The sequence below is a fragment of the Apteryx rowi genome, unplaced genomic scaffold (assembly GCF_003343035.1).
Source record: "Apteryx rowi isolate R43461 unplaced genomic scaffold, aptRow1 scaffold_0, whole genome shotgun sequence".
In the NCBI taxonomy this organism is placed as follows: Eukaryota; Metazoa; Chordata; class Aves; order Apterygiformes; family Apterygidae; genus Apteryx; species Apteryx rowi.
The window spans coordinates 4,459,198-4,487,162 of NW_020447195.1; the positions used below are offsets into that span (position 1 = coordinate 4,459,198).

Genomic DNA, 27,965 nt, shown 5'->3' on the forward strand with positions numbered 1-27,965 from the left:
TAGTTTTGCAAAACACCAAGTCTATATTTACATCCACATGTAATAATATACTCAACTAAAGTGAAATACATCATAAATTAAATGAGTAATGTGTGCCTACTGCTTGACGACTTCCGGTTTCAACAATTAAAATAAAACAAAATGGAATGAAATAAATACATAGACAAAAAAAAAAAAATCAACAACTTGTACCTCTATATATGCACTGTTATCTCCAAAGAAACATACAAAACCAGTAGTATCCCAATAGTTAATACTGATGGGCAAAGTGTATTCTGAAGTACAGGGCTGTGCTGCCATGAAATAGTCTTCATGTCCATTTTCCATTCCATCACCAAGTTATCTAACAAAAAAGCCTTGGGGGAAAGTGTACCAGCATGAAGGGAGATTAAAAACAAATAACAGGTCACAAGCCTGTTTGCTTAAACATCTTAACACAGCCCTGCACGTTTTAATCACAGAACCCCGTAAGGCGTATAGATGATAGTTACAGCATGCATTCTATAAGACTCATTGAAAGATCACGCAAAAAAATAGATTAACCATTTTCCAAGTGAATTCATCTTCAAAAAATAGGCTATAAAAGTGCAAAACTAGGAAAACAAAAATCTAGATTATGTACATATGGCTCAGCTTATGAACAGGAAAAAAGGTAAATAGTGTACAATTTCCTGATACACAGCACTTCATTACATCGCCAGTTTACAGAGACATTAAAATTAGGTCCCATATACAGGAACTAAGACATACAACTAGAACATATCAAGTTGCATAATGAAAAAACAAGAGTTTCTGGGTTTTGCTATTTTACATTTGCTGTATGAGGGAAGAGAGCAAAATGAACAGTGCAAAAATTTTCATTTTTTGTTTTACTAAAACATATGGAAGTCAAAGCCAGGTACAGAAGAAATCAACTCTTAACTACAGGCTTTATGAGAAGCAACTAGGAACGCAAGTCAAAATATGCAACAATTCTGCTTTACTGGCTGGTAACTGGCCATCTTCCCTTTACAAAAATTAAACTGCATGTGCATTAGAAAAAACTCTTGTTGTCTTCACAAAAAAATAAAAGGAGAGATTCTGCCATCAACAGGTTATTCCTTATTTCAAACACCCAGTAGATGCTAAAAACAGACATCAAGAAGCTTCCAAGCACAGTCAAGCAGGCTACASCATAGCCACATCCCTTTCTGAAGTCTGTAGATCCCAAATTCATATTGCAAGCCTGTTTGCTCACGACTTTATAGTTTGGACAAAGGTGCAAAGTAGTTTTCCTCTAAATGGAACTGTATTGAGTTTAGTAGAAACCTAAACATTTGAAACATTTAGATTAGTATCGTTCCTCATGCAAGTCCTACATATTTTCTGCCATAAAAGTTTTCTGATGTTGCTAGAGATGTTCGTTTAAGAGACTTCTCTCAAGAACAGCAACCAATGCCAGGACAAGAATCCAACCGTATTTCAGGAACACCACACTGACAAATCCAAATGTCACGCATTGCTTCATCCTTGCTTTTAAAAACATGCTGGAAACAACTCCCGGGAAAYAGATCCCTCCAACACATTATGGTCTTAACATATACAAGGCAGATCAGCATAACGTCAGCACCGTTGCTTTGATGTTCACAACATTTATAAATTGAACAGTTTCAGACAGTTTATTTGGAAGTTGTTTTTAAAAAACTAACATAGTTCAACAGAAAAAACACAGATGAGAAACTTTCACCTTTATGAAAAGGAGCATTAAGCCAACAGGGTTTCAACTTCAGTATTTACAGTTTACCTGAGGTGCAAGGATTATATATTCTTTCAAAGAGAAACTCTTTTTTTCAGCAGCGCTCAAGTATGTAAAAATATAATTCCTACCTAATATTTGGTCAATTAATTCTAATGAAAAATACTCAAAGTCAATGTCAAGATATACATTCTCCACACACCTTCATAACCCAATTGTTTAGACTACTTTTTATGGCTATTTGGTACAAAATGTTAACAGAACCAGTACTATAAAACTGTAGTGTTTTTATATACAGTACAATCACAGCTTAGTTCAGTAGCTTTCACCATTCATTTTTCGCAAGGGATGAACTGCAGGTATAACTCCATAGCACATGCACTTGTGTCCTCAGACCTAAAACAAACCAAAAAGAGTTTTGTAGCATAAAACTATAAAATAGTATATTGCACTTTTCTGGTGGAGGGAAGAAACATCTTTAAGGTATAAAGAGAATTTCATCTGCACTATTCCATAAGCATATTCAGGAATTAATATTGCTATGTAAGGTCTGCACCTCCTATTTTGTAACCAATAAAAGCTGCCAGTCAAGTCTGCTTTTAAAGATACTCAAGCTCCAAGTAGAAATACAAGCAGGAAGTCGAGTTAGCTTAAAAAGAGCAGAACTAGGTAAAAACATGCTTAGTAGGGGACAGTAAAAGCAGTAAGATCAGAAAAATATAAAAAAAATAAAGAAAAATGTTTCAAAAGCTGTCAATAATAGTTAAGAGAATTCTGCTCCCCAGATATGTAAAATCATTCTGTAAAAATACTGCACACTGCTCCAGGTGCTATAGCACTGAAGAGGCATCTGCTTAAATTTGAATGAATCTCAGGAAGAACTAGAGGAGAATGATCTATGGCTCAAGGTTAAAAAACTCCAAAGCATAGATATATTTATTTATAGTCTTATAGAGTGCTTATCTCCTCAGCAGCTAAGAACCCTGCAAGCACAATGAGGCTGTGAAGTTCTGAGCTACAGCTCCCAAAACAAAGAGCTGAAGCAGGGGAATTCAGAGCACCAGCTAATTCTTTTCACTTGACCTGTTTCCCTATGAGGCTACGCCCATCCCTCACACGGACAAAGGAAAAACTATTAGGAACAACCTCATCCAGCACACAAAGATAAATTGTCAAGGAGCTATCAGGAACTTCCTTTACTTCTCTATAAAGTAATCCCCCCAAAAGAAGAGTCTTGTTGACCGAGGGAATTCTTGCAACCTTTGAAAGTTGTAAAATGAGTAATCCCTACATTTTCAGGAACATAACTTCTTAGGGACTAACAGATTTCATGAACTCTTGATAACAGACACTTCCTCCCATTTCTAGTTCTCCATCCTCATGTGTTAACTTAAGGGGAAAGCCCTTCCACTTCACCCTGGTGTCCTAAAGCCTTTAACACATCATATCTAGTGTTAACCCTTCCATTTGTTTTAGGAAAGAAGTATGCAGGCTCCTTTTACCCAAAGCAAGCTATTAGCTCTGCTCAAAATAACTAATGCATGAGTAGGGTTATTTGGTTCATTTTATAAGAGAGGGGAAGTTTGTATTTTCAGCTATCCTGGTTCAGACTTTCATAACATCGCATCACACTGTGCAGCAATGTTTGATGTTATGAGTAGATAAAGCAACATTTAAGTAACAATTAGTTTAAAAGCTTTGTTTACCATTTCTTGAAGTAAATGATCAAGTCTTCTTGTCACTTGGTCGAAAGTGTGCATTGCCAATAAGACTTTCATAACTCCGCTTTTGTAGCATGCTGTTAGATAAGTGTTGGTATGACACTGATCTCTTTCCTGACAAAAATAAATGTAGAGAAGTTACAATTATTTCCTGCTAATCTAATTGGTCAAGCATTCAATTGCGAGCAGATGTCAGCATCCAGAATCCCAGCATACCACACAAGCTACCACGAGTCATCTCACAAACAGGGCCTGGAACATTAGGGAGATATTAATCTGATATTCCTGGTCCTATTAAAAGATTAATGAAATTCAGTACCCAGAACAAAGAAAAGGAGCATAAAAAGTAATATTTTAAAAACAATTTGTTCTAAGCTGCAYGCTTTCTACGTCCATCACTCCAGATTTTGCTTATCTTACTTGCAAGAAAAATGTCTTTGCTTAATTCATCACACATAGCAGGCTTTACTTTAAAAAAGTTTCAGAGTTGCAGTACTTTTGATAACACAGTGCCTACATATCCAATTCCTCTATTTGCTTGAGAACAGAATTTTTGAATATGAGTATTTGAAAGAAAAAATGCATACACTATGTTATYGCCATCGTAGAGATTATATGGAAATTGTGACACTTTAAAGAGTGTTAATATACATTTACAGGAAGATCTTTGTTAAGCAGTTTTCAGTCCAGTGTACAGGTAATTTTTTATTTATCTAAGACCATTAATTCATGTGAAATCAATGCCTGTTCCATATTAAGTCTTATTAGCTTAAACAAGCAGTCAAAAACACTTCATAAAATTAAGGAAAAAAAGTCAAGAATCATTACTCCCGCAGGATACAAAAAGCCCAACTGCCATCCATATTCCATGAAAGCTTTAAATGCAGCATAGAAAAAAAMCCAGCAAGCTTTAATTAAATTAAAATGGCAAAGCTAAATTAATATTTCAACAGAATCTACAAAGCCATTGGAGTGTGTCATGAGCAATTGTCTTTAATTTGCAGTCTCTGCCAGATCAATCAGCCAACAGGTTATCCTTGATAGCATGTTGCCATTGCAAAGGCAACTAATTTGAGAATAACACAAACTGAGCGGTTTCAGAGTGTTTCTGTCTCTTCAGGGCAACACGAGAGTGGCACAGCTTACAAGCAATAATGGAAGGCATCATGCTTTAATCAAGTTTGCCAAGTGGAACATATTCTCGTGACAACTTGATCCAGCATTTAACATGCGACATAACATGTTCATAGGACCTAAATAATGTTGCCACAAGGCACACAGGCCATTAAAAAAAGGTTTTGACATYATGTTTTATAATATCACCAGGGAGGTATAAAAAGACTACAGAAACCTGCAGGTCTACACCTGCAGTACTTTGCATATGATATCTTACAAAATACATCTCTGAGGAGTTGCAACTTTTAGACAGATAGTTGTATTTCAGCTTTTCAGAAAAGRAAAAAAAATTGCAGAAGCTCATCCTCACTCTTTCTACCCACATTAAAACTCTAATACTGAGCATTTTGCCTGTCACTTGCCCTGCACACCCTCCCTCCCCCCCGCCAAAAAAAAAATTATCAAGGTTTGTTTCATGCATCCACTTCTGGGCAGAATGGTTAGAAAAACAGAAAATCAGCCTAAAAGGCCTCCATTTTATTGCAAGGGGCTTTTATGCCCTGTATTACTGAGGTATACAAGACAACAGACAACCCACCAAGCTGGTTTTGTTTCACGAGTCTTTCCATCGCAGGTAAGGTAACAGCCATAAAAAGTTGAGTTTCTTGCACTGTGCCAGCTGCACAGTGTTACCAGCAACAATCAAATCTTTATTTCCCATGACAATAATACTGTCAAACTTGTTGTAGCCATAGTTTCAAGAGCTTTAAATAACTTGAAACGGTATCTACTTAAAAAGTTCTGAACTATAAGCTACTGTCCCCAGGCTTGTACTGCAGAAGAGGAAGAGAAGCCTACCACAGTGAGATTTTTCTTGCAGAAAGGTGGAGCTTTCAAAAGAAGAATGAGGTGAATTCCAGTGAAGTCATTACATAAAAGTAGTATTGCATCACCTCCTACTTCCATATGCTTATCTCACTGAGACTACTAGAAAAAAACAGGGAATTTCTGTTTTCCCAAGATTTGGTAATGCTGGAAAGGAGCAAGAGGCTGCCCACCATCTATTCTTTGACGTACAGACTACTCCTGTGAAGCTCTTTGAAGCTGCAAGATTTATTTTCCTTTTCCATCTTTCACCAAAATTAATAGGGTTTTATGCAATGACAAAAGCATTCCATTAAAAGTCTGGATGTTCTAACTGCTCATCAAATAACAATGTCATGGAGCACAAGTCCACAGTCAGTTGGCTTATATCCAAATTAAAGCACTGTTTGGTCCTCAAGGACAGGTAGGTTCTTCAACCAAGTGCTGAGATCACACATTAAACTCTTAGCTGTGGATCAACCATTAATAAAAAACAAGTAATCTTGCAAAGTGCTATAAATTCCACAGCTGCATGAATTACTTCTGTACTTGAAAAAAAGAAAAACCCTAAAGTATTTAAATATCTCAAATCACTYGGAACCAAAAGACAGCGACATATTTGTCTTTTTCCCTGTCCCTCTGCATTCTGTACAGAACCCCATGCCCATTTTATAGTCCTCAAAGCCACCCTGCACCCTTGCAGCTCATGGCACACCAACGACACCTCATGAAAGCTAGGAATTAACTCCGTTTCACAACYGCTTCAGTGAGTCAGCAGCAATGCTAGCTTTGCTCTCCCCACTCCCTAGACTGGAAGCAGCTGCACCACTTACTTTCCTTCACCCTTCCCAGGCCTGGGTATTTACCAAGCCCCACAGCCATGAAGCGAACAAAGACCAGAACAGTCAGCAACTAGATCTTTTGCCACTTAACTAAACGCAGCTTTAGTATTTTGCAATTTGCTCTGACCTATTGTAACATACCACTGCCTGCTACAAACCCAGACTACTTCAAAAAGAATCATCTTACTACTTCCAGCGAATGGGGGTATACACAGAGTTTTAAGAATTTAGCTGACACTTTAAAACTACAGAGCACACATGCACTATTTAATTTTTTAAGAGGATCTCCATTTCAAGATTCAATGTCCTACATTTAAGACTGAGTCCGTACTAACCTCCGCTGAAAATGGTAAACATCTTCTACAAATACTGAAACAGCTGCTTAAATATCACCTGGCACCTTTTAATCTTGACCTCCTRCTGAGTTTTGAAAATGCTGATTAAGAATGAAATACAGAAAAGCACGCATCTCATGAAAGTACCAAACTTTTCAAAAGACATCATGAAACATTTACCTCTGCTAGTTCAAGGATTTTCCACAGTAAAGTATTGCTATTTAGTGCAACGAAACATCATAATTAGAATAGCAGAAATGTATTGTCTTGATTTAACAAAGTATTCTGTTCCGACTAAAAACTAAGCATTGGAAAAACCCACTGAAGAACAGAGGAGCAAGATGTACATCATAGTTCTATGATTTTTTAATACATCCTGTAGTGTACATGCTTATTTGCAGTTGAACAGAACATTTGATGGTGAGGGCTATTTGGAAGAATTTCTATTAATAGTCCAGATGGTTCAAGATTTCCTTGTAAATTAACAGAAAGGCTCATTCTGCACCCTAGATAATTAGTTCATCAGAACAATCCAGACAGGCTAACAATATATGTTTGATATCAGAGACCCAGGAGAACAAAAGCTTTGGAGGAACTTTATATCCCTCTTCTAAATTTAGAGCTTACATGCCTAATTCCCCAAACCAGGAGTTTGCTGAAACYGGATTTTATATTTAAATTGACTGAACCTGATGAAATGTGGAGAACAGCCTTATGCTCTCTATGGTTTCAGGGGGCAGGGTATGCACTTAATTCTATTCCATTCACCTTCCTTTGTAATGTAATAAAACATTTATCTAGGAAGGAGATACAGTACCTTCTACTGTAGAGCTGGTTACTTGGCCATTGCTAGATCCACAAGAACTGAAAAGTGATCCAGAGCTATATGGCTCATAAGGTTTGAGAACAGTCAATACGTTAGGAGGATCAACATCATCTGAATTCAGAAGCCCTTGTTTGGTTGGCAAAACAGAGGATGAAGGTTTGGTGCGAGAACATTCCTGAGGTAGCAGATTTGCATATCTGTTTGCAACACGAAATCTGCTCATTTCGTATCTTCTGTAATTAGCCATTGCAGAGTCAATATGTTCAATAGGTAACAGATTAGGTTTCATTCTTTTAGCAGATGTTTCACCATATTCTAGATTTACATTGCCCACAGATTTACTACAAAGATAGTCTCTTCCTCGATGACAAGACCAGGCAGATTCATTTAGGTGAGAGTCGAGAGCCCCGTTCATACCGCTGCTGACTACACCAGACTGAGACACTGGGACACTTAGAGCTTTTACTTTAGATTCAGGTCTTTTTACTCTGTCCAGTACTGGAGAGATACTGGAACTGGAGTGCATTTCTTGCTGAGGTTGTCTATAGTTATTTGCCTGAGCTCCAACATTACTTTGCTGCTTATGAAACTTGAGGTTACTCGGGGCTGTGCTGTTTGAGTCAGTCACTGAAAAGAGAGGGACTTTGTTCTGTGGAGGGTGACACTGTTTAGCTTTCCCTGTTTGCAACAGTTTTTGTTGTGTAGATGGGGAAGCCTTATTTTTATGAGGATTAAAAGACAGAGGAAGCACATCTTTACCAAGCAGAGCTGGAGGGCATCCAGTGCGTCTGGCTTTAGCTAGAGCCTTGTTTCTATAGCCATTTTTGTTAACGGTGTCAGGATTGTATTTGTGCCTCAGCCTCTGGTGTATCATTAGGACTTCTGGGTAAAATGTTCGGTAAGTACAAAACGGACAGGTGCTGGGTGCTAGCAGGCCTTTAGCAGTTGAAACCACTGAACATTCTTGTGAAGTCCCAATAGATAAGTTCAAGGGCTTTTCTTGAGAGTCCACCATATGTTTGTGTTTGTAGTTTTCTGTGCACTCTCGCACATCATTCACATTTTTTCCATCCTTTAAAGCACAAACATACTGGACATCATCTCCCTCTGATGCCACAGAAGCCTCTCTCTCTCTCTTATGAGGATCAGTGGGCTGAGCTTCCTTTGTTTCCTTCTCAGCCTTTACTTTTTCCAGGTAAGGAGTGGACACATTCTCGTGTATTTGATTTGAACTGTTACAAACTGAACCTTTGTTTGATTCCCTAGAATCATTTTTCATTCTCAACAGGACTGTGCTGCCTATTGCATTATTCAAAGACAGACTTTCCTTCTGCTGCTTTGCAGGTGGGCAGSCCTGGGCAGCATCTTTGGCACCATCAAAAAGCCTCTTCAAATTTTTGGTTTCTTGAGCACCATCAACAGCCAGCAAGAGCYCCGTCTCCTGACTCTGTAATGAAACTTTGCTGTCATTTTTCACGTCTGCTGCACTATCAGCTTGCTTGTCCTTGTGATGCCTCTCTAAATGATACCTCAGTGAAGTTTTCTGTGCTGCTGCATACTCACAGAATTCACATTTGTACGGTTTTTCACCTGAAACACAGTTTTATCAGTGAATAAGTTTGATACAATTTGATTTGAAGTCTTGAACACAGTTAAAGACAACAAGGGAATAATCTAGATTTTAAAACAATAAAATGGATTTTTCCTCTTTCCCCTTCCACATACTAATAATTCCCAAACTCATCTAAATCATTTAAGGAACTGCATCTTACTACTTTTGCTAACTACAGTGACATCTTCTGGTTATGATGAAGATATTTTCCACACGCTCCCTATGTATGGAGATGGTAGCTGACAATATGTTTAGCAGAGATAAGCAAGAAGTATAGCTGTGGGTCAACTCCAACAATTTGTAGCCCTTGATCACACCGCAAGTATGCTATTCAACAACACAAATGTTACAGTTCATCTATAAATAGAGCTGTTTCAAAAGAAACAGGGACATACATTAACAAAAGTAGAAAGCGTTTGCCTGGGTATGGAAAACAAAAGTTGAACTGAAAAACAGACACAGCTTTTTCCCAGGTAGCAGCAACTGGCAGGCAATCAACTTAATACTTGGCAATTAGTTTTAAAACCTTTTTGTTTGACTGCTTAAAGCAAAAYACAGTAAATGCTGTTAAGAGTACAACATAATTAGTCCTATTTGAAAAGATTTACATTTATGTAAATAATGAATTCCTTTTGAGAAACTGCAATTACAACTGTTTCAGCAATAGCAAAAGCTTTATTCTTAATTTAAAATAATTTTGAAGGTAACTTCTGTTTTTCTTGAGCAAAACCAAACGTTCCATCCAATTGGATCCAGCAGACCTTTCCCCTCCCACAAAGTTGAAGCCCATTTACCTGTATGAGTTCTGAGATGAATATTGAGGTAATAATTTGAGCGAAAATACTTTCCACAATAGCTGCATTCTCTGGAGGCTCCAAGGTTTTTAACTTTTGCTCTTTCCAAACCATCTTCATTTTTATCTTTGGAAGAAAATATAGCTATATTATGAAGAGCAAATGCAAATTTGGAGTCCCATTTAAAATTATAAGCAACTATCTTAGGTGTCATTATTAGGAAAAAGCAGAGTGATGGACTGTTGTCAACTCCTTCTACAGGCYTGTGTCTTTGTTCTGCACTGCCGCACGCAGCAGAGAGCAAAAGAGTTAAGAGATTTCCATTTGTGTCAAGTAACACTGGTTGGCGACTGTAACGAAGAAGCTCCAGGGAACAAACAAGATGCAAAACTAGGCTTCAAAGAACAAAAACCATTACAGTATCTTTAATGACCCACAGGAACCCAAAGGAGAATGGTCTATCTCAAAAATTTGTACAGGTTATAAACTATACTCTTATCTTAAAAGGAATGTTTGAATTAGAAAGTGTGATGAATCAGACTGTAAAAGCGCTCTGCGCACCACAGCAAAACACAGAGGGGAAGGAAGCTGGGGAGGAAGATGGGCCTTTATTTATTTTTGTACTAGTCAAAGGACCATGGTGCCTGCAGAACAACATCCTTAGCTTTAATCAATAATCTTGTTAAGAAGTGTTAAATGCTGAAGTTTTGGCAAATACAGCAGTAGGGAAGTGACTGGTGTTGCCAGCTCTGCGAAACATTTTCCAGGAACAAATTCACAGTTTAAAAATTGCTTTTATGCAACTGTAAGCAGCAGTAGTAACCACTAGAGGGTGGCAAGCACAGCATAATGTCTAACAAGAAAGGGGAGAAAGTTTATACACAAAACTATTCAAATCAACGTGATTTCTTTGGCAGATTGAATTGAAAAAGCATAGCCACAACTTAACTAAAATATCCAAGTCCAAGCTGACTAGAAAGCTACAGCAGGAGAAAGAAGGAAGAAGTTTCGCTTGACTAAGATATTAGTTAAATACTAAGAAATTAGTCAAATAGATGGTGTAAAACAGTTCTCAGAAGCTGGTGTGCTGGAAAGCTTCTATTCTGTAAATGCTAAGCACGGCCAAGCTACAGCCCAGACAAGCCATAGCTGTTTTAACCGAACAGATAAAGTCTCAATAAGCGTGACTCAGCATCTCGCAACAAAAGCTGGTGTAGCGTAGGATAAGACACCGCGAAACAACACAAGCAAGCTAGCATTAGGTAATAACTTTATTCCTTTGTTACTGCAGGCAAAATAAAGGGCTGCACATTACCAGAAATGGAAGTGAGGCGTGTGTGCCAGGACATTCTGTACGTTATGTCTTGTCTCGAGATTATGCAAGTGTCTGTTCTTTAAATGCAGACCCAAAGCCTGTCACAGCAGTGCGAGACTAGCTAGAACTTTTTGCTATTTTGTTTAACCCCCGGACTTGCAACTTTTTTTTCCAAGTGAGGAAGCATTTAGGATCGATATCACATGTTTTTCTATGACACAGTGAGATTCAGAATTAATCTGCATAACACAAACAGACCTACTCTGGCAAAGAAAAGTGTTAATATGCCCTTGAAGGAAGAGGAGTTATATACCTCTTTTTACACATACCATGTCCACAGCCTGCATGTGTGTCTTCATGCAACTAATTTACCAAGTTACTGGCTCTGACGTTGCATACCATTCAAAAGAAATATGCAATATGCAGTTGCACAGAGAAGAGTTTAGAATTATTCTTTACTTCACAGGATCCTAACAACTGCTGGTATCAAGCATGGGACGTTTTCTGCCCTTTCTTACAAGATGCAGAAAAAGTATGAAAAATGCAGTGACTTCCTCAGAAGCATTATTTGTAAGAACATGTGCTGGGCAAGAAGGGCTATGCAATACTTGGGAGTATCCAAGCTAACAACCTTGCTATTGACAGATAGAGAGAGAGAGAGAGAGAAAAAAAGGGGTGAACAGTGACTCTTCCTAGACTGATTGCTATTAAAACTATTTCAGTAATTCTAGAAACCCAAGTCATAAATGCAAGGAGGTCAAGCAACTTGAGAGATCTCAGTGTGGAGGTATCAGAACCTCTTTCCTTATTTTTATCTTTTTCCCTTCCCCACCATACTCTCTGGCCAAGTTCTAAATAAAAAAGATAACTGACAAAGTCAAGACACTTCACCTTTGAAGAGTTCCTGAATACTACAGTAACTGCTATTTGAATCTAACACACTCAAAAAGCTCCTCACCTAAATTAAGTGTTTCCGGAAGCCCATCTTCAGATCCATCTTCAGACCCTCCTTCCATTCGTTCTACTGCTCCATTTTCATCCAAGCTTACAATTATATCAGCACAGCATGTCCTAGAAGCAGCTGAAGTCTCTCCATCAGTCCGTCTGTCTCTCTTGTGCACTCTGGAATGAAGGACTAGCTGGTGGTATGTTCTGAAGGCTTTACCACACTCTGAACAGTGTGTCGGTTTCTCTTTGTTTTGGGACAATTTAGAATCCATCTCCATAGAAGGCACTTCACCACCGGGATGTTTCAATTTGTCTTGGGATAAGTTACCATTCCCTGTATAGCTGCTGTTCTTATTTACTTTTGACTTCCCTGTAGTTTCAGTCTGGCTACCTTTATTTGCATTCCAAATTTCACCAAGTTCTTCTTTATCAGAAGATGAATCATCATTGTCTGTACTTCCTTCTTGTCCTGGTTCTTTAATTTGGCCATGGCCAACTGCAACTTTACCTTTGGTAGCCAGCTGCCATGCTTGATATGTGTTGAATGGATCTAGTTCAGCTATCCATTTCACAGGTTTTTGTGATTTGTCATTTTCTGGAGCCAAGTTTGGTCTTAAGTTCAAGAATCTCAGAAATTCTTCTCTTTGAGAAGTTTCTTCTTGATTAGACTCACCAGTCACTTGGGGGCTTTCACCATTGGGTACTGATTCTTTGGTGTGCACTTTACTGTGCTCAATTAAAGTCTCTTTATTGAGAAATAGGAAACCACAAACCATACAAATTTTGTAAGGTGACGTTACATTTTCAGTTACATGCTCCTGCACCACCTCATTTATTGTTATGGGGCTTTCAGAACCTTGTTGGAGCTTGTTTCTAGAACCAGGCTTCCCAGTATGCGTTCTCATGTGATTTTTAAGGAACCACGGCTCTTTAAATCTTCTTCCACATACATTACACCAATACGTGAAGGAGTCTTTATGCTTTTTCATGTGTGCCTCAACATCAAAAGCCTCATCAAATGTTTGTCCGCAAACCTCACAACTAAGTTCATCACTGTCCTTTTCATTGTTTGGTAAAGGCAAATTTGTTCTTACTTGACATTTATCTAGACGACTGAGATACTCTGCTTCAACACGCAGGACAGCTGGTTCACAAAGGGTGGGCCTATGCTGTGTTAAAACATGCTTACCAAGTTCTTCCGGATGTTTAAAAGACTCATCACAAAACATGCAGTCCATAGGCATACAACCCTCAGCTTGCATTAGAAACTTTTCTTGCAAGCTTTTGTAAGAAATTGTATTTGTTCCTTTTATTGTCATCGAGGCATCATTATTCTCCATCTGTGCACCAACGGTACTGGCTATTCCATCCGGTCCATCCATGTATGCCAAAAGAGGCTGGGTTGGCATGTTTCCTACGTTCTGTTCCTTATTACGTGTTATAATGCAAGGTTTCAGATCTTTGGGGATGCTCACCGATCACTATAAGGACACTTTGTAAAGTTCTCCAACATGCGCTTGCAAGTCTGCTAAGCTAAAAGACCTCCGCCAGGAAAAGGTTTTTTCCACAAAAGTTACTTATTTTTTCATCTTTCTGTGTTCACACATCACTGAAAGTGTATCCACTGGTTCTCTCAGCAAAGGACCGAGGTTTCTTGAACTCTCTCTCCTGATTTTTCAAGCCTGTAGAAACAGTCAGTTGCACTTACTTTTTTTGTACAAATATTTCAAATGGTTGTATTGGGCAAAATACACTCAAGGAGAAGTTCAGTGCCACAAAGAACTCCACCACCTGGAGAAGAGAGAAAATAGCGTAAGACATTTCAAAAGAAAAGGAAAGCTTGTCTCCCAAATAATGAAAACACTAAAGCCAGAGAGCTACTGAGTACTCCCTCAAACATACAAGGCATGCTTTTAATAGGCAACAAGAAACAGCTGGGAGACACTCTGGTCCCTTTTCTACCTACTATAGCTGAAATAAACAGTGTAGTCTTGAACATGCCTGTACTCCACTACCTGGATTCCTGTATTCAGATTGCTACATAAAAGCAACATTTTATCTATTGTCTGTTCTAAACCTATTCTTACCCAGTTGCACAAAGTTGCTGAATCCCTATTTCAATGCACACATTAACTGAATTCACAACAAGTGAATGCAACAAGCCAAAGCAACCTTGCTGCAGACCTGTGAAACCAAAGTAGAGACACAGTAAAACTCTGCTTGTTTGCTCTCTAATGATCTTCAAGCAAAAGCCAATTTTTTCAAGATTAGACAGCCTGGAATTGGCTTTCAGAATTCTGGTGCACGGTGTCAACACAAATTCCTGTATTAAGAACCAATCGCTAATGCCATTACTCAAAGTTTTCAATATCATAGATAGTTTTAAAACCTGTGTCACTATTCTGGGCTGGCCCAATTAGACTGTGTCAAAGTTTGAAACAGCCCAATGACAGTGTTTCTTGAACAGTGTTTTAGTATTTAAAACCATCCAGGAAGCCAACTAATATACTTAAAAAGCAAATGCTTCCAATTTCAAATTAAAGTAAGCAATGTGTGTTTAACTGATTTCCAAATAGAAAGTTTAAGATACCATGAGAGTTAATTAAAAATTTATGATATACTTAATGACAATCCCAATTTAAGTCTTTAAGTCTGTAAGAATTCTAACATCTGTTAGCAGCAATTAATGGCTGCTACTCTTTCAGCTGTCAAATCATGGTATTGTGGAGGTTAGGATTCTGCTTGATCAACTTCTTTGGATAAATGAAAGGTCTAATTTATATTTCTTTTATTAGTTTGGTAGAGAGGAAACATTTCAAGATGAGGCACATTCCTACACACATAAATATCCAGTGAAAAGAATGTGTTCAAAATTTGACTCAAACCTCAAAGTTTCACAAATTATTTCATAAAAGACATCTGGCCAGGGATTCACATTACTTCCATTCATATGCCTCAAAACACAATATGCTCTATAGCAAAAGACAGTATGAGCAAGGCAGCTTTAATTCATCTCAAACTCTGACTTGTTATAATTTGGGGGGGGGGGGAAGAAAAGAAGCATTATTTTGCTTCATTTCAGGCAGAGAAAGAGTAACTATTGGCTCTGTAAAAATTCAGGCTACAGCCAGATTTCCATTCTCCAAGCCACTGTGGCAGGTAAAAGATGCAGCTGCCCACCCAGAAGGTTACTTTCTCTGACCTTTTCTCATCAGCAGAAGCTGATCTACTTTCTACTTTCTGATCTTCTCAGACAGCAAGAGTAGTCTTAAGCCATTAAATCTTAGAACATTTCAGTGGAAATCAGCCAGAGCTTGAACTGCTTACACAGGTCAAGGGCCCAAACAGGTTTGCCAGGGAGCAGATAAAGCTCCCACGGGCCCACCTGCTGGCAGAACAGGCACCTCTAGCAGCAGTGGCAGGGGGTAGCAGGACCTTTAATCAGCTGAAACTAAAAGGCATATTTATAGACCCAAGGATTTGATATGATTCCTTCAGTTATATTGGAAGCCTTTACCTACCACAGAACAGTCAAGCCCAGGCAAGATAACCACCTGGAATGGAGACATGACAAACTCATTGCTAGGAAAAAATAGACCCAACATCTTAAACATTTTATCCAAATACTGCACTAATTCATGACACTGAGAAAACTTTTTGGTTTTAATTTGCAAAGTTAGCAGCTCCTTTTTTGCCATCATGCAGACAAAATTCTGGAGCCTAACAAGCCTTCGGGGATTAAAGTCTCCTCACTGTCCAGTCCTCTAATCCAGGTCTAGACAATGATCTGATACCAAGATCATTTCTGGCCTTTTTTTTTTTTGATCGATCACTTGTCAAGTTAAACATGGAGAATGGAGGGAGCCCACAGGGTGGAAAGAGGAAGAGCGAACAAGCCACTAGCTGGCAGGCTGATGGTTCATCTGGACCTTCTGCAGCCAAAGTCTTTTATAACTATGTCCTTTACCCCAGCTTTCAGTTTAATCACTGCCATGATTAACATTTCCTCTCCAACTCCTCTATGACTCAAAAATCTTTTGTAGCCCGCAGGTTCCAGCCTACCACTTCTGAATTTATTCTGTTTCATCCTATGCTTCTGCTTTTCTGTCTTCCCTATTCAGTTCTAACTTTCCAGCTTTCACTCACTCCAAATAAGCAGGTGGAGCAGCTGTAACCTAAGTTTGAAGCTGAAGTATTCAAAAAGCTTTCCCCTTTTTAGAAAGCATAAGGAAAAAACATATCAAAGGGTGCTGGCTAGCATGTTTAACTACATGTTTTAACTTGCTGTTTTGTTCTGTTCCTACTGTAGCTTTAAGATGTATTTTTACACAACAGGATAACATGCTGTGGCAGAGCTCATGTGCATAAATGGTGACTATTTGCCTAAAAACAATTTATTTGCAAACTAAAAATGGACACCAGCTTTTCAAGTCTCCTAAACACCTAGAGTGAATATCCAGGCAAGATAAAAATTTAACTTGCTTCAGAGTTTAGTATTCAGAGACATAAGTAAGCGTTTCTGCAGCGATGGGCAAAAGAATTATCCTACGCAAAGGCCAAAGGCACATCAGGGGCATGAAGTCTGAGCCAAACACCAAACAGTGCCTCAAGTCCCACATACTGAATTGTTGAGATTCATCACCAAGTCCTTGCTACTGTCTCTACAAACACAGAAAAACAGCCAACTAGTACTCTCCTCACTACATGACATGACAGCATACACACATAGATAGAGCAACAAGAATTAAGTATGAGTGGAAAAGACAAATGAAGAAACAGGAGAAATCCACATCCAGTCCCCTGTCCTTCACAGGGCACAGATTTCAGCATTCAGAAACAAGATGGGGTAGAAGAGACATCCTTATAACAGGAATCACCACACACAGTTCTGCTCTAACTTAACCTAAGATAATACAAACACTGTGAAAGACTAAAACCACATGGTTCATGATTTGTTAGGATTTAAGACACTGGCATAAGTTAAGTCTAGAAAAGGCCCCGAGTTGATCACCGGTTTGTGTAAACCCACCTCAAACAATTAACATTTTCTCTGGCAACCCCTTTGAAAATTGGTCCATTCCATTCCAATCTCATTTCAATATATAAAAGCAAACTTACTTAAATAACTGTCTAAAAAACTAAACCTATCTTCACAATTGCATATATAAGTACACAGCATAAAACCTTATAACAGGGATCATGAGAAGAGTTTAACAGAAGTTTGGGTCTGAATTTTATTGGGTATCAATAGGTTTGAACAACTAGTCCTTCAGACACTTCTTCCATGGCTCTTCAGAGCCCTTTACACATGTGGGCCAACCCCTGCTAGCCACCAAATGCTGCTGAAACTTCCCCTGTTCTTAACAGGAGGCTCCAAACACTGCACACTTTTGAAGAACTGGCCACAGCTCATCCTCTAAGCAGCACTGCAAAGCAGAGCAAGATATTCCTGTTTGAGAATCTGAAACATCTGGTTGCAGCACCAGCAACTATTGGTCTTAGATATAATACTGGATACAGGAGATAATACTTATGGACTTGAAAGCAACCTGCACATGGCATTTCTGAAGAAAACTGCAGGTATAATTTGACAGAATTACATTCAAACTGACACCAAGAACAATACCAGGTTTAAAAGGTGAGCTAGACTAGTCTTATTTTTGTATCTGGTGAATTCATAGTTCACTCTGATTAGATGGCTTATAGAAGTAGGACATGATTTTACATTCTCACTGTTTAGACAAGCTAACACATGCTAAAACTACGAACTGAATACCCGCACTAGGATTTTATCCATTATTAACAAAAGTTTTCTTCCTAGTGAAGATAATATAATGCCTTGGAGTCAAAAAACCAAAAATGCTGATTAATTACATTCCTGTTATTCAAAACCCTGTAGGGAGCAGCAAAACTGTCAAGAGTTGCCTTAATTCTGTACTATCACTTACTTGGGAAAGCAAACAACCTGCAGCTTTGAAGAGCACTGGAACCATTTGTAGCTCAACAAAAATCCAGCACCTAGGGCTTCTGCAGCATTGTAGATATCAAAAGGCCAGAGGACACACACACAGAGGACAGGATACAACGTACCAGTCTCACAATAGACAGATCTTTTGAGTGAAGGAGAAAGAAACAGAACACTCTTTTCAATAGCTGAGGAGAAAGAACTATAAGTTTGCTACTCAAGGTTGAAAATAAAAGATGACCTATCCCTCCTCACATTAAAGCAAGACAAAAAAATCTAGACTTCTGACTTCCCTATCACCATTTCTGAATGGCAACATGCATCTCAGACTGTAGTCCAAGGCCCACACGTTCCAGAGGTGGATTCCTCCTCCCCATCCCGTCATCTCAAGGCAGGTACAGCAATCCCAATCAGCAGTTCTTGACAGTTCCTGGAACGTTTCTGTCCAAAAGCAGCAAGTTCTTCTCACCTGAGGGATGTCATCTATTAAAATTCATCCTTCCAACAGTCCAGAGCCTGAGCATTTAGCAAACTGCAGTTCACAATGCATTTGTATTTGCTTATGTGGCCTTTAGTCAACTATTTCAACAGGTCTGCAGCAATACCCATTATATTTATAAACACCACAAAACGTATATAAGTAAAAATTGAACTGGATGGATGAGAACATCTTGTCTTCATTGCACTTGCTACAGAACCTGTGAACCACACCAAAAAGCTGCTGCATATAAATGAATTATTAAAACAGGCAATTTTAATTAAGTGCCTGTAGAGAAGTTTAATTTAATGAAATTACACAACCAAGGACTACATATTACAGTCTCAAAGATTTCTTTGGGAAATGACCTATCAGTAGTAATTTTATTGCAATTCTACTTCCTGCATTTCAAAATTTCCATGAATATGTAATAAAAATTCTAGACACACCTTTCAGAGAACAGCAAAGGCCAACCATTGAATTTCCTGTTTTAAACACCACAGAGCACTGAGTAAAAACTGATTGCCTAGTATCATGAAAAACAGCTATACCTTACTAATTCTATGCTAGCAAAAACAACTGTTGTTAAACTATAAAAAAAAACACAAACCAGAACTATTACAGAAGGTAACCTAGTTGCTGCAACAGTTCCTTAAAAAAAGAAATTAGAAAACTAGAAGAGTTACAACTAAGAGACAACGGACATGAGTTACTTTTCTGAATCGATTTTTTCTAAAATAGATATAACTACCTCAGCTAACTGTTAATGTTACAGATCCTTAAATCAAAGGGCAAGTAGCAAAGCTATTACTGTTTAGCAGTTCTTTGATAGGCAGAGTTTCTTTAGCTTACCAAGGTGCCATAAAGCTTAAGTGCTACATAATCCAATGCCATCAATGAATAAGAAACCCATACCCCAAAAACCCAAAGAGCCAGTTACTGCAGATTAAATACTACCTTAATTTTTACTATGTGTCCATTTGACCTGAAAAACTTCCATGTAATTTGCACTTCCACTTGTCTTCAGAAACCATTTCTTCAATTTTCCTCATGTTTCAAGACCTTTCTGGGCATTGCCTAGAGTCACTAAAAGTGACATCCTTTTCTCTYGCTCTATTTATGTCTGAAAACAGGTTGCTTGCCTTTGGCATTGCTAATTGAAATAGGTTTTATATCTGAATCCACTGACAAGCTATTTAATCCCCTTTTATTAAAATCTAAAATTTTGCTTTTTCAAAATAGTTGTGCTGGTTCTATTTTAAGGACATAGAATGAACCATTTAATATCACCACTTCCTCCTTACAGAGACCTCCACCCTTTGCCTGCAAATACTAACAATGCTATCTAGAATATCTATTTCAGCTGGCTACATCCATATTCAGGGACAATATTGATCAGACTAACTCGCACATAAATAAATACAACTTCAAATTCTCAAAGAAAAGCCTACACCAAGGCTGAACTTAGCTTATATTTAAAGTATCTCTTTCATTTGAGAGCATGATCAGCACAAAGTCAAGCCAGTTGCACCACACCTAGGACACACACAGGCTATCGAGGAGTGCATACCATCCCCAAATAGCAGCTACCAGAATTCAGGAGCTCCACACTCCTGAGATGCACAACCTAGAGGACACCAGGACTCCATGTACTACGTGGGGCTTGTAGGACCCATCATTTATTAAAGCTCCATTGTGAGAACAGCGCTGATGCGCCGCTGCCCTCATAGGCTCTTACAGGCAGCCAGCAAGCAAAGCAAATGTCATTGTGAGGTTCCAATTTACCAATAGCTCCAAAACATTAGCCAGATTCCTGAACATCCACAGCATGAAAATTCAAGTCTGTCTCTACAAATACTTGAATTTTTATTGCAAGCACACAACTTCCTTCCTCCATTTAAGGAGAAAGGCATGCCTGTGTCACCTCACACAATAAGGTGTTTTCCTGCATTAGATAGAAATGTCTTTCCTATCCCAATTTGATGAAAGGATAGCCCCTAAATCTAGGAAGGAAGACATGTTATTTGCAGCATAGACTGTGACCTTATTTCTGAAAGAGTACAACTGTCCATCTGCCTGTGACTTAAGTTAAACACTGGAAAGCTATAAAAGTCAGCACAGATAAAGCATTATTTTGCAGAACAGCAGAAGAGTCAGCTTTTCTTCATAACACTATATGAAGCCAATAACTTACTCTTCATTACTGTGCATTCTATTACTGTCTAGGGAAGGGAAGAGATATTCCCTTCTATCTTTTAACAGTAAATCATATTAACACAACTTCCCAGTCCACTTCTTTGTTCACGGAGGAGTGTGAAAGTACACCTACCATTGTTTCTCATCCATGTATATATTTTTATGCCAAGCGTTCAAGTACAAAAATGCTTTTAAATAAAAAGCTTGTTAACAGTTCAGTCTGATAAAGAAACAACATGAATACTTTTAGAGGAAGCGGAGATTTGGGAGGAGGAAGGGGAGGAAGAGAATTGTTTGTTTCAGTTGCAGGAAAGATCAAAACGAAGACAACGTTCAGGTTGAAAAGAGAACATAAAAGATGACTCCAAATTGGAATTTCCACTCCCTAAATGCTGTACACTGAAGTCCTCTTGCTCGTCTTCATCTTTCAGGTTCAAAGCTTTGAAAGTTATCCTTTACTCTTAGGAGAGGTTTTCATGGTTTATCTTTTATGCTCTCTAGAAGAGGCACTATATTTTCTTCAGTTACAGTCCTTTCTAACACAACCACAGAGTTTTATAACACAGTGATATTAAGATAATCCATAAAAACTGATCTGAAGAAACAGACATACACCAGAATGCAAGAATGCTACTACCCAGGCATTCCTCCACAAACCTTTTAGAAAGATTTTATGCTAAAGGTCTTTTATAGTCAGGTGAGACAGACATATTTGTAAGTCATTTTCCCCCTTAGGTCTAGCGAGCAGGATTTTAATCACCAGTGGAAAATAACTTGTAGTTAATAATGAACAATATTAGGAAAACTCCCTCTCCCCATTTCAGTCATCTATACTAATAGAAACAAAGGATATCCTTTCTCTAAAAAACCTTTTCCTGTGGAATCCCTTTTTCTTTAAGGCTATACGTCTAACAGTGTTTTGGCAAAGGATGGATGAGCTGAATGTGTCTCCTCAGTGAACTGAATGCCTCTTCTATCAAAAGATGTAATTATTCCTTTTAAAGCAGAGAACATATAAGCTTGCATCATTTTGCACATGTTTTTCCTCCACTGAGCAAGAGCAAATATAAAAGAGACTAATTCTTGGCATTAAAGGAGGAAGTACTACAAATAAGTATTGACTTTTAAAGATCAGAAGGACTGTTCTAATAGCCAGACCTCCTACCCTCCCCCTGCCCCAGATTAAGAAAAAATTTCTTAGGGAGCACAAACCCAAAGTTTAGTTTAGACACTATGAAGTGGCCAATACCTGTAAAAAGGCTGGGAGATACAAGACGGATCCTTTTCAGACAAGTCTGAGACACATTTCCCTGCTGTATAAGATGATGCAACTTCATTAAATCAAGAGGTTGCATACACTTAAACTGGCAATGACCCCTTACCTTACAAAACAGTTTATTGTTCTCTGCACAACAGGTAGAGACCATCTTGGTAAAGCAAGCGATACATTTTTAGTTTGTGTCAGTCTCACCTTTCAGAGCCTGCTTTATGTTTAGTCTTGGTTTTCATTTGAAATAAGGTATTTTCAGAGATCTTAATAGCAAATTTGACTTTTCTACTTCTAGGCAGAAGGATGCTAGATCTCTCCACCACTACAAAGAAATGGTAAATTTGGAGTGTACCAAATTAGACTTAATTCCTTCTTATTCAAGAGCCAGGAGTTCCTCCATAGCAATTATATGGAAGTTGCACCCCTTTGGGCAGCACAGCTGAAGTAACAGGCAAAGATATCCTTTTCTATTCCTGCATATAGGAGAAACAAGTAGCCACTTCCAAACAGTTCACTGTGTTAAACTCATTAATCTTCTCTAGTACTCTCACCTGATTTCAACTTTGAGTCTCACCTCTTCCCCACCACAGCACATACCCCAGGACCTTGTAAGAAAGCAGCACCTTCCCCCTCCGCCACCCCAGCACCCACTCTAAGTTGTTGCTTTCAAGCACAGCCACGATTACACACTTGCAAAAATCAGTGCTGAAAGACAGAGAAAGGTACACAATCTGAGGGAGATGCATTTACTTCTACATAAATCATCCCGTGGATTAGCATCTAAAGATACTAAAACACACAAGAGCTGGGAATAGAAAGCCATTTCCAATAGCTGCCGCCTTTGTTCCACGCAGGTGGGAGATCTTCCAGAGGCCGGCACAGATTGATGGAGACTCAACATTTCTTAATTGCCTAGCAAGACCTTCTCCCTCACTAGCGGACTGAAGGGATATATGTGGTGATTTAGTCCAACATAGTGAGCTTCAGAGTACCAAACTGTCCTGGGAAGAAGAGGCAGGATCCCCAAGAAACCAACCTTTCTAAACAGAGGCAATAGGCAGCAGCTTATATACAAAGTTTCATTTTACTAAGGTAGGAAGAGGGGAAAAAAGATCAGAGACAAACATTAAAGCTAAACAGAAGCTGTGGCTTCTCTAGATCACCTTTATATCTATTTTCCTGACAATGTACTAATCATCATAATCTTTGGACTACATCTAATTTGCTTCCTCCTACCTAAGTACCAGAAGAAACAGAGACTGACATAAACCACGGATTTCACCCAATCCGTTCACAACAATTACCATGATAAAGTATAAGCACAACTCAACAGCCTTTTAGTTCCCTTACGTAGTTTATGTCAGAGGTAAACTGCGCTACATTTTATTACACAGAAAAATGCAAGTGTACCCATTGCGCATAAACAAACTCAGACTTTGACACTTTTAGTTACATAAAATCTTTAGCACATAGAAAATCACTATCCAGTCAATTATTCACTTACACTAGGACAGGTTTCTGTTCAAATTTAAGTCACACTAATCTACATAGATTTTCCTGCATATTCTAACCACATTTCCTCTCATACTTTCTTTTGTAATACTCAAGGCAGTCTGATAAACTTCATCTTCTGCAATTAACTCTAAGACACTGTATTTCCAAATATGCATGTCATCTTTATTTCTGACTTAACTCATTTTCCCCAGTACCTATATTGGTTTACTTGGAAATTGAAAGTCTGTTTCTATTACACCAATTAATTCAGTGCAAGGAAAAAAAAAAAAAAAGCAAGCCTCCCCCCCCCCMAAAAAAAAAAAGACCAAGGAAGAAGTAAAAGAAATAGATTTATAAGCTATAGGCTATGCTCTGACCAAAGTCATATGGTAACAGTAAGAGTTTTAACTTTTTGTTATGTTTTAGATGACTTACACCCAGGTTTGGCATAGAAAGTTTTCATCAGCAAAAAAACAAGATTTGGCAATTTCTTTTAAAAGTTTGTTTTTAAGGATAAGCTTGATTTCAAATCTTTTTTGGAGCAGCCTTTGTTTGGATGTGCACAAGAAACTAAGTAAGAATAGCCTGCAAAAAGTGTTGTATTTTTAATTTTATAATACAACTTGTATTCAAAATTTTACATAGCTTGGTCATATCCTTTTCCTTACTTTTGTCTTCAGTTGCAAGTCTCTTGAGATATGATTCACTTCTCTAAAAGCATGCACACAGTAGTCAGCAGAATCCCCTGATCACATTAGTGCACCAGAAAGAAAAAACTTCTTCACTTTTTGTTAGCGGAGTTACCTTAAAAATAAGAGGCCAAGGGTCATCAGAAATGACCCAGAGTACATTATAAAGGGAACAGGAGTTGGAAATTAATGTAGTTATGTGATGTGGAAAGAGTATCTTATTGGAACGCTACTGTTCTAAATCAAGAGTCTCAAAAATAAGAGGGCTGAGCTGGCAAATGGCAGCCCCGCTCTAACTGAAATGCACTGTCTTGCTATATTTAAAGCCAACACCTCAACAGTTAAGTATTAGAACGTTTTAAGCGAGATAAATAAGCATAAGACACAGGCAAATATCCTCGGTTATTTAATCATCCTGAAAGCAGTGTGGAAGTGTGAGGGTGAGTTCAAAGGTCAAACTCTTCTTTCAGCTTCTTGCAAAGAAAAGAAAGCTCAGCCCGTTTTACCTTAGGGAAGAGAGGAGGGGGGAACTGCTCTTTCCATATGCCAGCAGTAGTTACAGCATTTCATAACACAGGAAAGAGAGCGTATTTACATATACAGTGTATGGAATCTTTTGCTAGGACAATGAATTCCACATCAAGATTCAGGTTAGAGAGAGTTGGAACAACAACAAAAAAACTCCTAAGAACAAAGAAAAGTTAAAATTTACTTAACATTTCCCCAGAGCTCCTTAATTACAAAGTCTCAGATTCTTGTAACTTAAAAGTTTACTGTAATCACCATTTTGAAAGTCAAGTGAAACCCACAGTTCCCTTTTAAAATTATTTCCCCTGATCACAGCAGTAACTTAGCACTTTTTTTTCATAAAAAGGTTAATATTGATATATCAACACCATTCTAAATGAAAATATAGTAGTAAGGAGCAAGAAGATACATTCTGAAGGTTAAAAATAAGTGCTCAAGAAGTAATTACATGGTCTAATGAAAGGGGAAACCAAAATGAAGTAACCTTTTGTAAGACAGTCTGATAAAGGTGCTAAAGTTTATTAGCTTCCTCTTTCTAGCCCCTACCCTAAATCTTGCTCTCCCCACCCCTACCAAAACAAAGCAAAAAAGCCATTATCCACTTAAAAAAAAAAAAAATCCTCTAATCCAAAGCCTGGAAGCCATTCTCTAAAGACTACTTAATATGAAACTTTGTTTACAAGATATAAATATAGTCTCTCACCACATTCAAAACCAGAAAACATCCACTTATTTAAAGAAATGCCTTTTCTATTTCGATCAACAAGAATGTAGGTACTCATTTTAAATTTAAATTCAGCTTAATAGTGCCATATGAATGTTTAAAATTTATATATGATATGCCCTGTTTAAGAATGTCTAAACAAAGGAAGTAGGAAAACTCTCAAAATACACAGCAAAACTTGATGACTTTTTAAAAATATATACTGATTTCAGCATGGTAAAATTATTCTCTTATGCTTACAGTCAGTCTCCAGAAAGAATAAGTGCAGTCAGTGTAGTAATTTGTCCCACTGGAAATTCTGTATAAAACATCTACCTAAAATAAACAAGGCTTCGCAGCAAGAATCGTCAGCTGCCATTAAGGACACACCTTAAAGTTCTTACCACACAGTAACTAAACAAGTACAAACTAGTGGTGACTGTTTGCTACTTTTGTCTGAAAAGTTAATGAGATCAATTCACTCCTTAGTATCAGATCTTAAGGTAATTTTCTTTAAAAAAAAAAAAAGGCAAGAGACAAACAACCCCCAAAACACGAATATCCAGGACTTGAGTGTCTGATGTATTATCAGAATGCCTAAGGTTCTTGTAAACACGAATATAAATATTAGCATTTAAACCTGACACCACATAATACTAAAAGGTAAAATGCTTAACTGCTAAGAATACTAGTGCTCCAGTACTGGAAGGCAGCTGTTGTTACCCTGCCTTTTCTTTTGTTGTGCTTAATCTCTTGTCAAGTCATTCAGCCAACTCCAAAGCGATGAAGACATAATTGAACAACCTTAACTAAAAACTGATCTACTGTTCTTAAATAGCTACATATACACCCTTTAACGATTCAAACTTACTAGCATATTAAAAAGAATCTACAGAATTTAAATCAGCAACTCTGATGCATGCAGAAGAGTTGCTTTGGCTCCAGGCCAAGCCAATCAATAATCACTGTAATAACCATGTTTCTAAAGTTATTTGTTGTTCATATTCATCATTCTGAAAACTTAAAAGACAAAACTTGAAAACTCACACAGATTTCAAGAAGGAGCTGTAAAATATAAAATCCAAACATTTTGCACAGCATTCTAATATTGCTCATTTTTTCCCCTCAAACTGTTACAGAAAGATTAGTGATCACAAAGCCACATTCTGGCCACAGATCTTAAAATATTAACTCAGTTACAAAACTAGTAAAGGGGAAGAAAAAGAAAGAAAACCCCCTTCTCCTCCACCCTTTCCCTCTTCCCTCCCCCTCTGCCAAAGAATGCAGTTTATCCTACTTATTTGAAACTGTCCCTTTCTATTATCCAAGGAAAGGCTTAAACCTTGGTGAAGACATCACAAATTAAAAGTATTAGTCGTATTCCCAAACCTACAGTTAATAAGAGCTCATAAGAGCAATAAAACATGGCGTTAAAGCATTTGCAAGCCATTGTCACAGCACTGTGCTCTGATACCTTAGCAGACAAAACCAGCCCCCACCACGCATGTAAGCGCTGGTCAGCAAGTCAATGCCTGCTATTCAACTTGTAGTTAGGCGTTTTATTTCTGTGTCTTCCAGATCATATCACTCCTGCATTTCAGGGCCTAATAAAATGTGAGGAATGATATGCTCTCTCCCATTGCATCTGAAACTGCGTTATTTCCCTCTCTCCTTTTTCTCACATTCTTACAAAAACTTCCCTTTTCACATAGTTCTATAAGAAAACGTTTCACTGCATCTACTTCAGTTCCTATTTCTATTTTCGATTTTCACTAGATCCTTCTGCTACTGCCTCCCCCTCAAACCCACTGGCAGAAACTGATGTAGTTTTAAAGCTCTCAAGGTCATTTCAGAATTAAAAAAAAAAAAAAAACCGAAAACAATGCTGTTGCCTTAAAAAACCTTTAAGCACACAAAACCCTCAACTAAACCCTTTTCAAATCCAAACGCCTTTGCTCAGCGGATCAATAAGCCCGACACCGCGGTTTTGTCCCCCACCACACCACTTCGAGCCCATCGCGCTCCCGTTCCAGCACCGGCGCGGGCCGGGGCGGCTCCGCGGCAGCTTCCACGCGCGGGGCGAAGCAGCCCCCCCCCCCCCCCCCCCGCCGCGCACCGCCGCTCCGCCGGGCACCCGACCTCCAGAGGGTCGGGGGGGTTATTGTCCTCGCTCGGCAACGTCTTTTGTGGCTGCAGAAGTCAGTTGAGGCTTATTTGTTTGTTTTTTTAAACTTCCTAYGGCCCTTAAAAAAAATAAAAAATAAAAAATAAACTAACGAAGGAAGCACGGTGCCCAAGCAGCGCTGAGGAAGGCTCTCGGCCCTGGGAGACSAGCGAAACAAAAACTGGCAAAGCGGATCGATAAAGTTTTCATTAGCACCCCCCCCCCATCCCAGCATGAGCCACCTACTCCAGATCCTTCTTCCAGGAACATCTTTGACTCACAAAGGAGCGTTCTCTTCCCGCTTCCCCCCATCACCCGCGGGGGGGGGGATAAAGAGGCACCCCCAAAAGTGGAGGTGTTGCGTGTTTGA

At 38.4% G+C, this 27,965-nt stretch overlaps 1 protein-coding gene across 2 annotated transcripts; it reads right to left on the reverse strand.

Moving 5' to 3' along the window:
• Nucleotides 1–27,665, reverse strand: ZNF217 (zinc finger protein 217). Of its 2 annotated transcripts, XM_026071686.1 has the most exons (6): nt 27,571–27,665; nt 12,119–13,899; nt 9,846–9,971; nt 7,431–9,029; nt 3,442–3,570; nt 1–2,131 (listed from the first exon to the last, which is right to left on the reverse strand). In XM_026071686.1, exons 2-5 carry the CDS (start codon nt 13,515–13,517, stop codon nt 3,461–3,463), a joined length of 3,234 nt encoding a protein of 1,077 aa, XP_025927471.1. In that variant the 5' UTR covers nt 13,518–13,899; nt 27,571–27,665; the 3' UTR covers nt 1–2,131; nt 3,442–3,460. The 2 variants fall into 2 exon arrangements, with proteins under 2 accessions (XP_025927471.1, XP_025927550.1); XM_026071765.1 differs by lacking the exon at nt 9,846–9,971.
• Nucleotides 27,666–27,965: the final 300 nt, after the last annotated feature.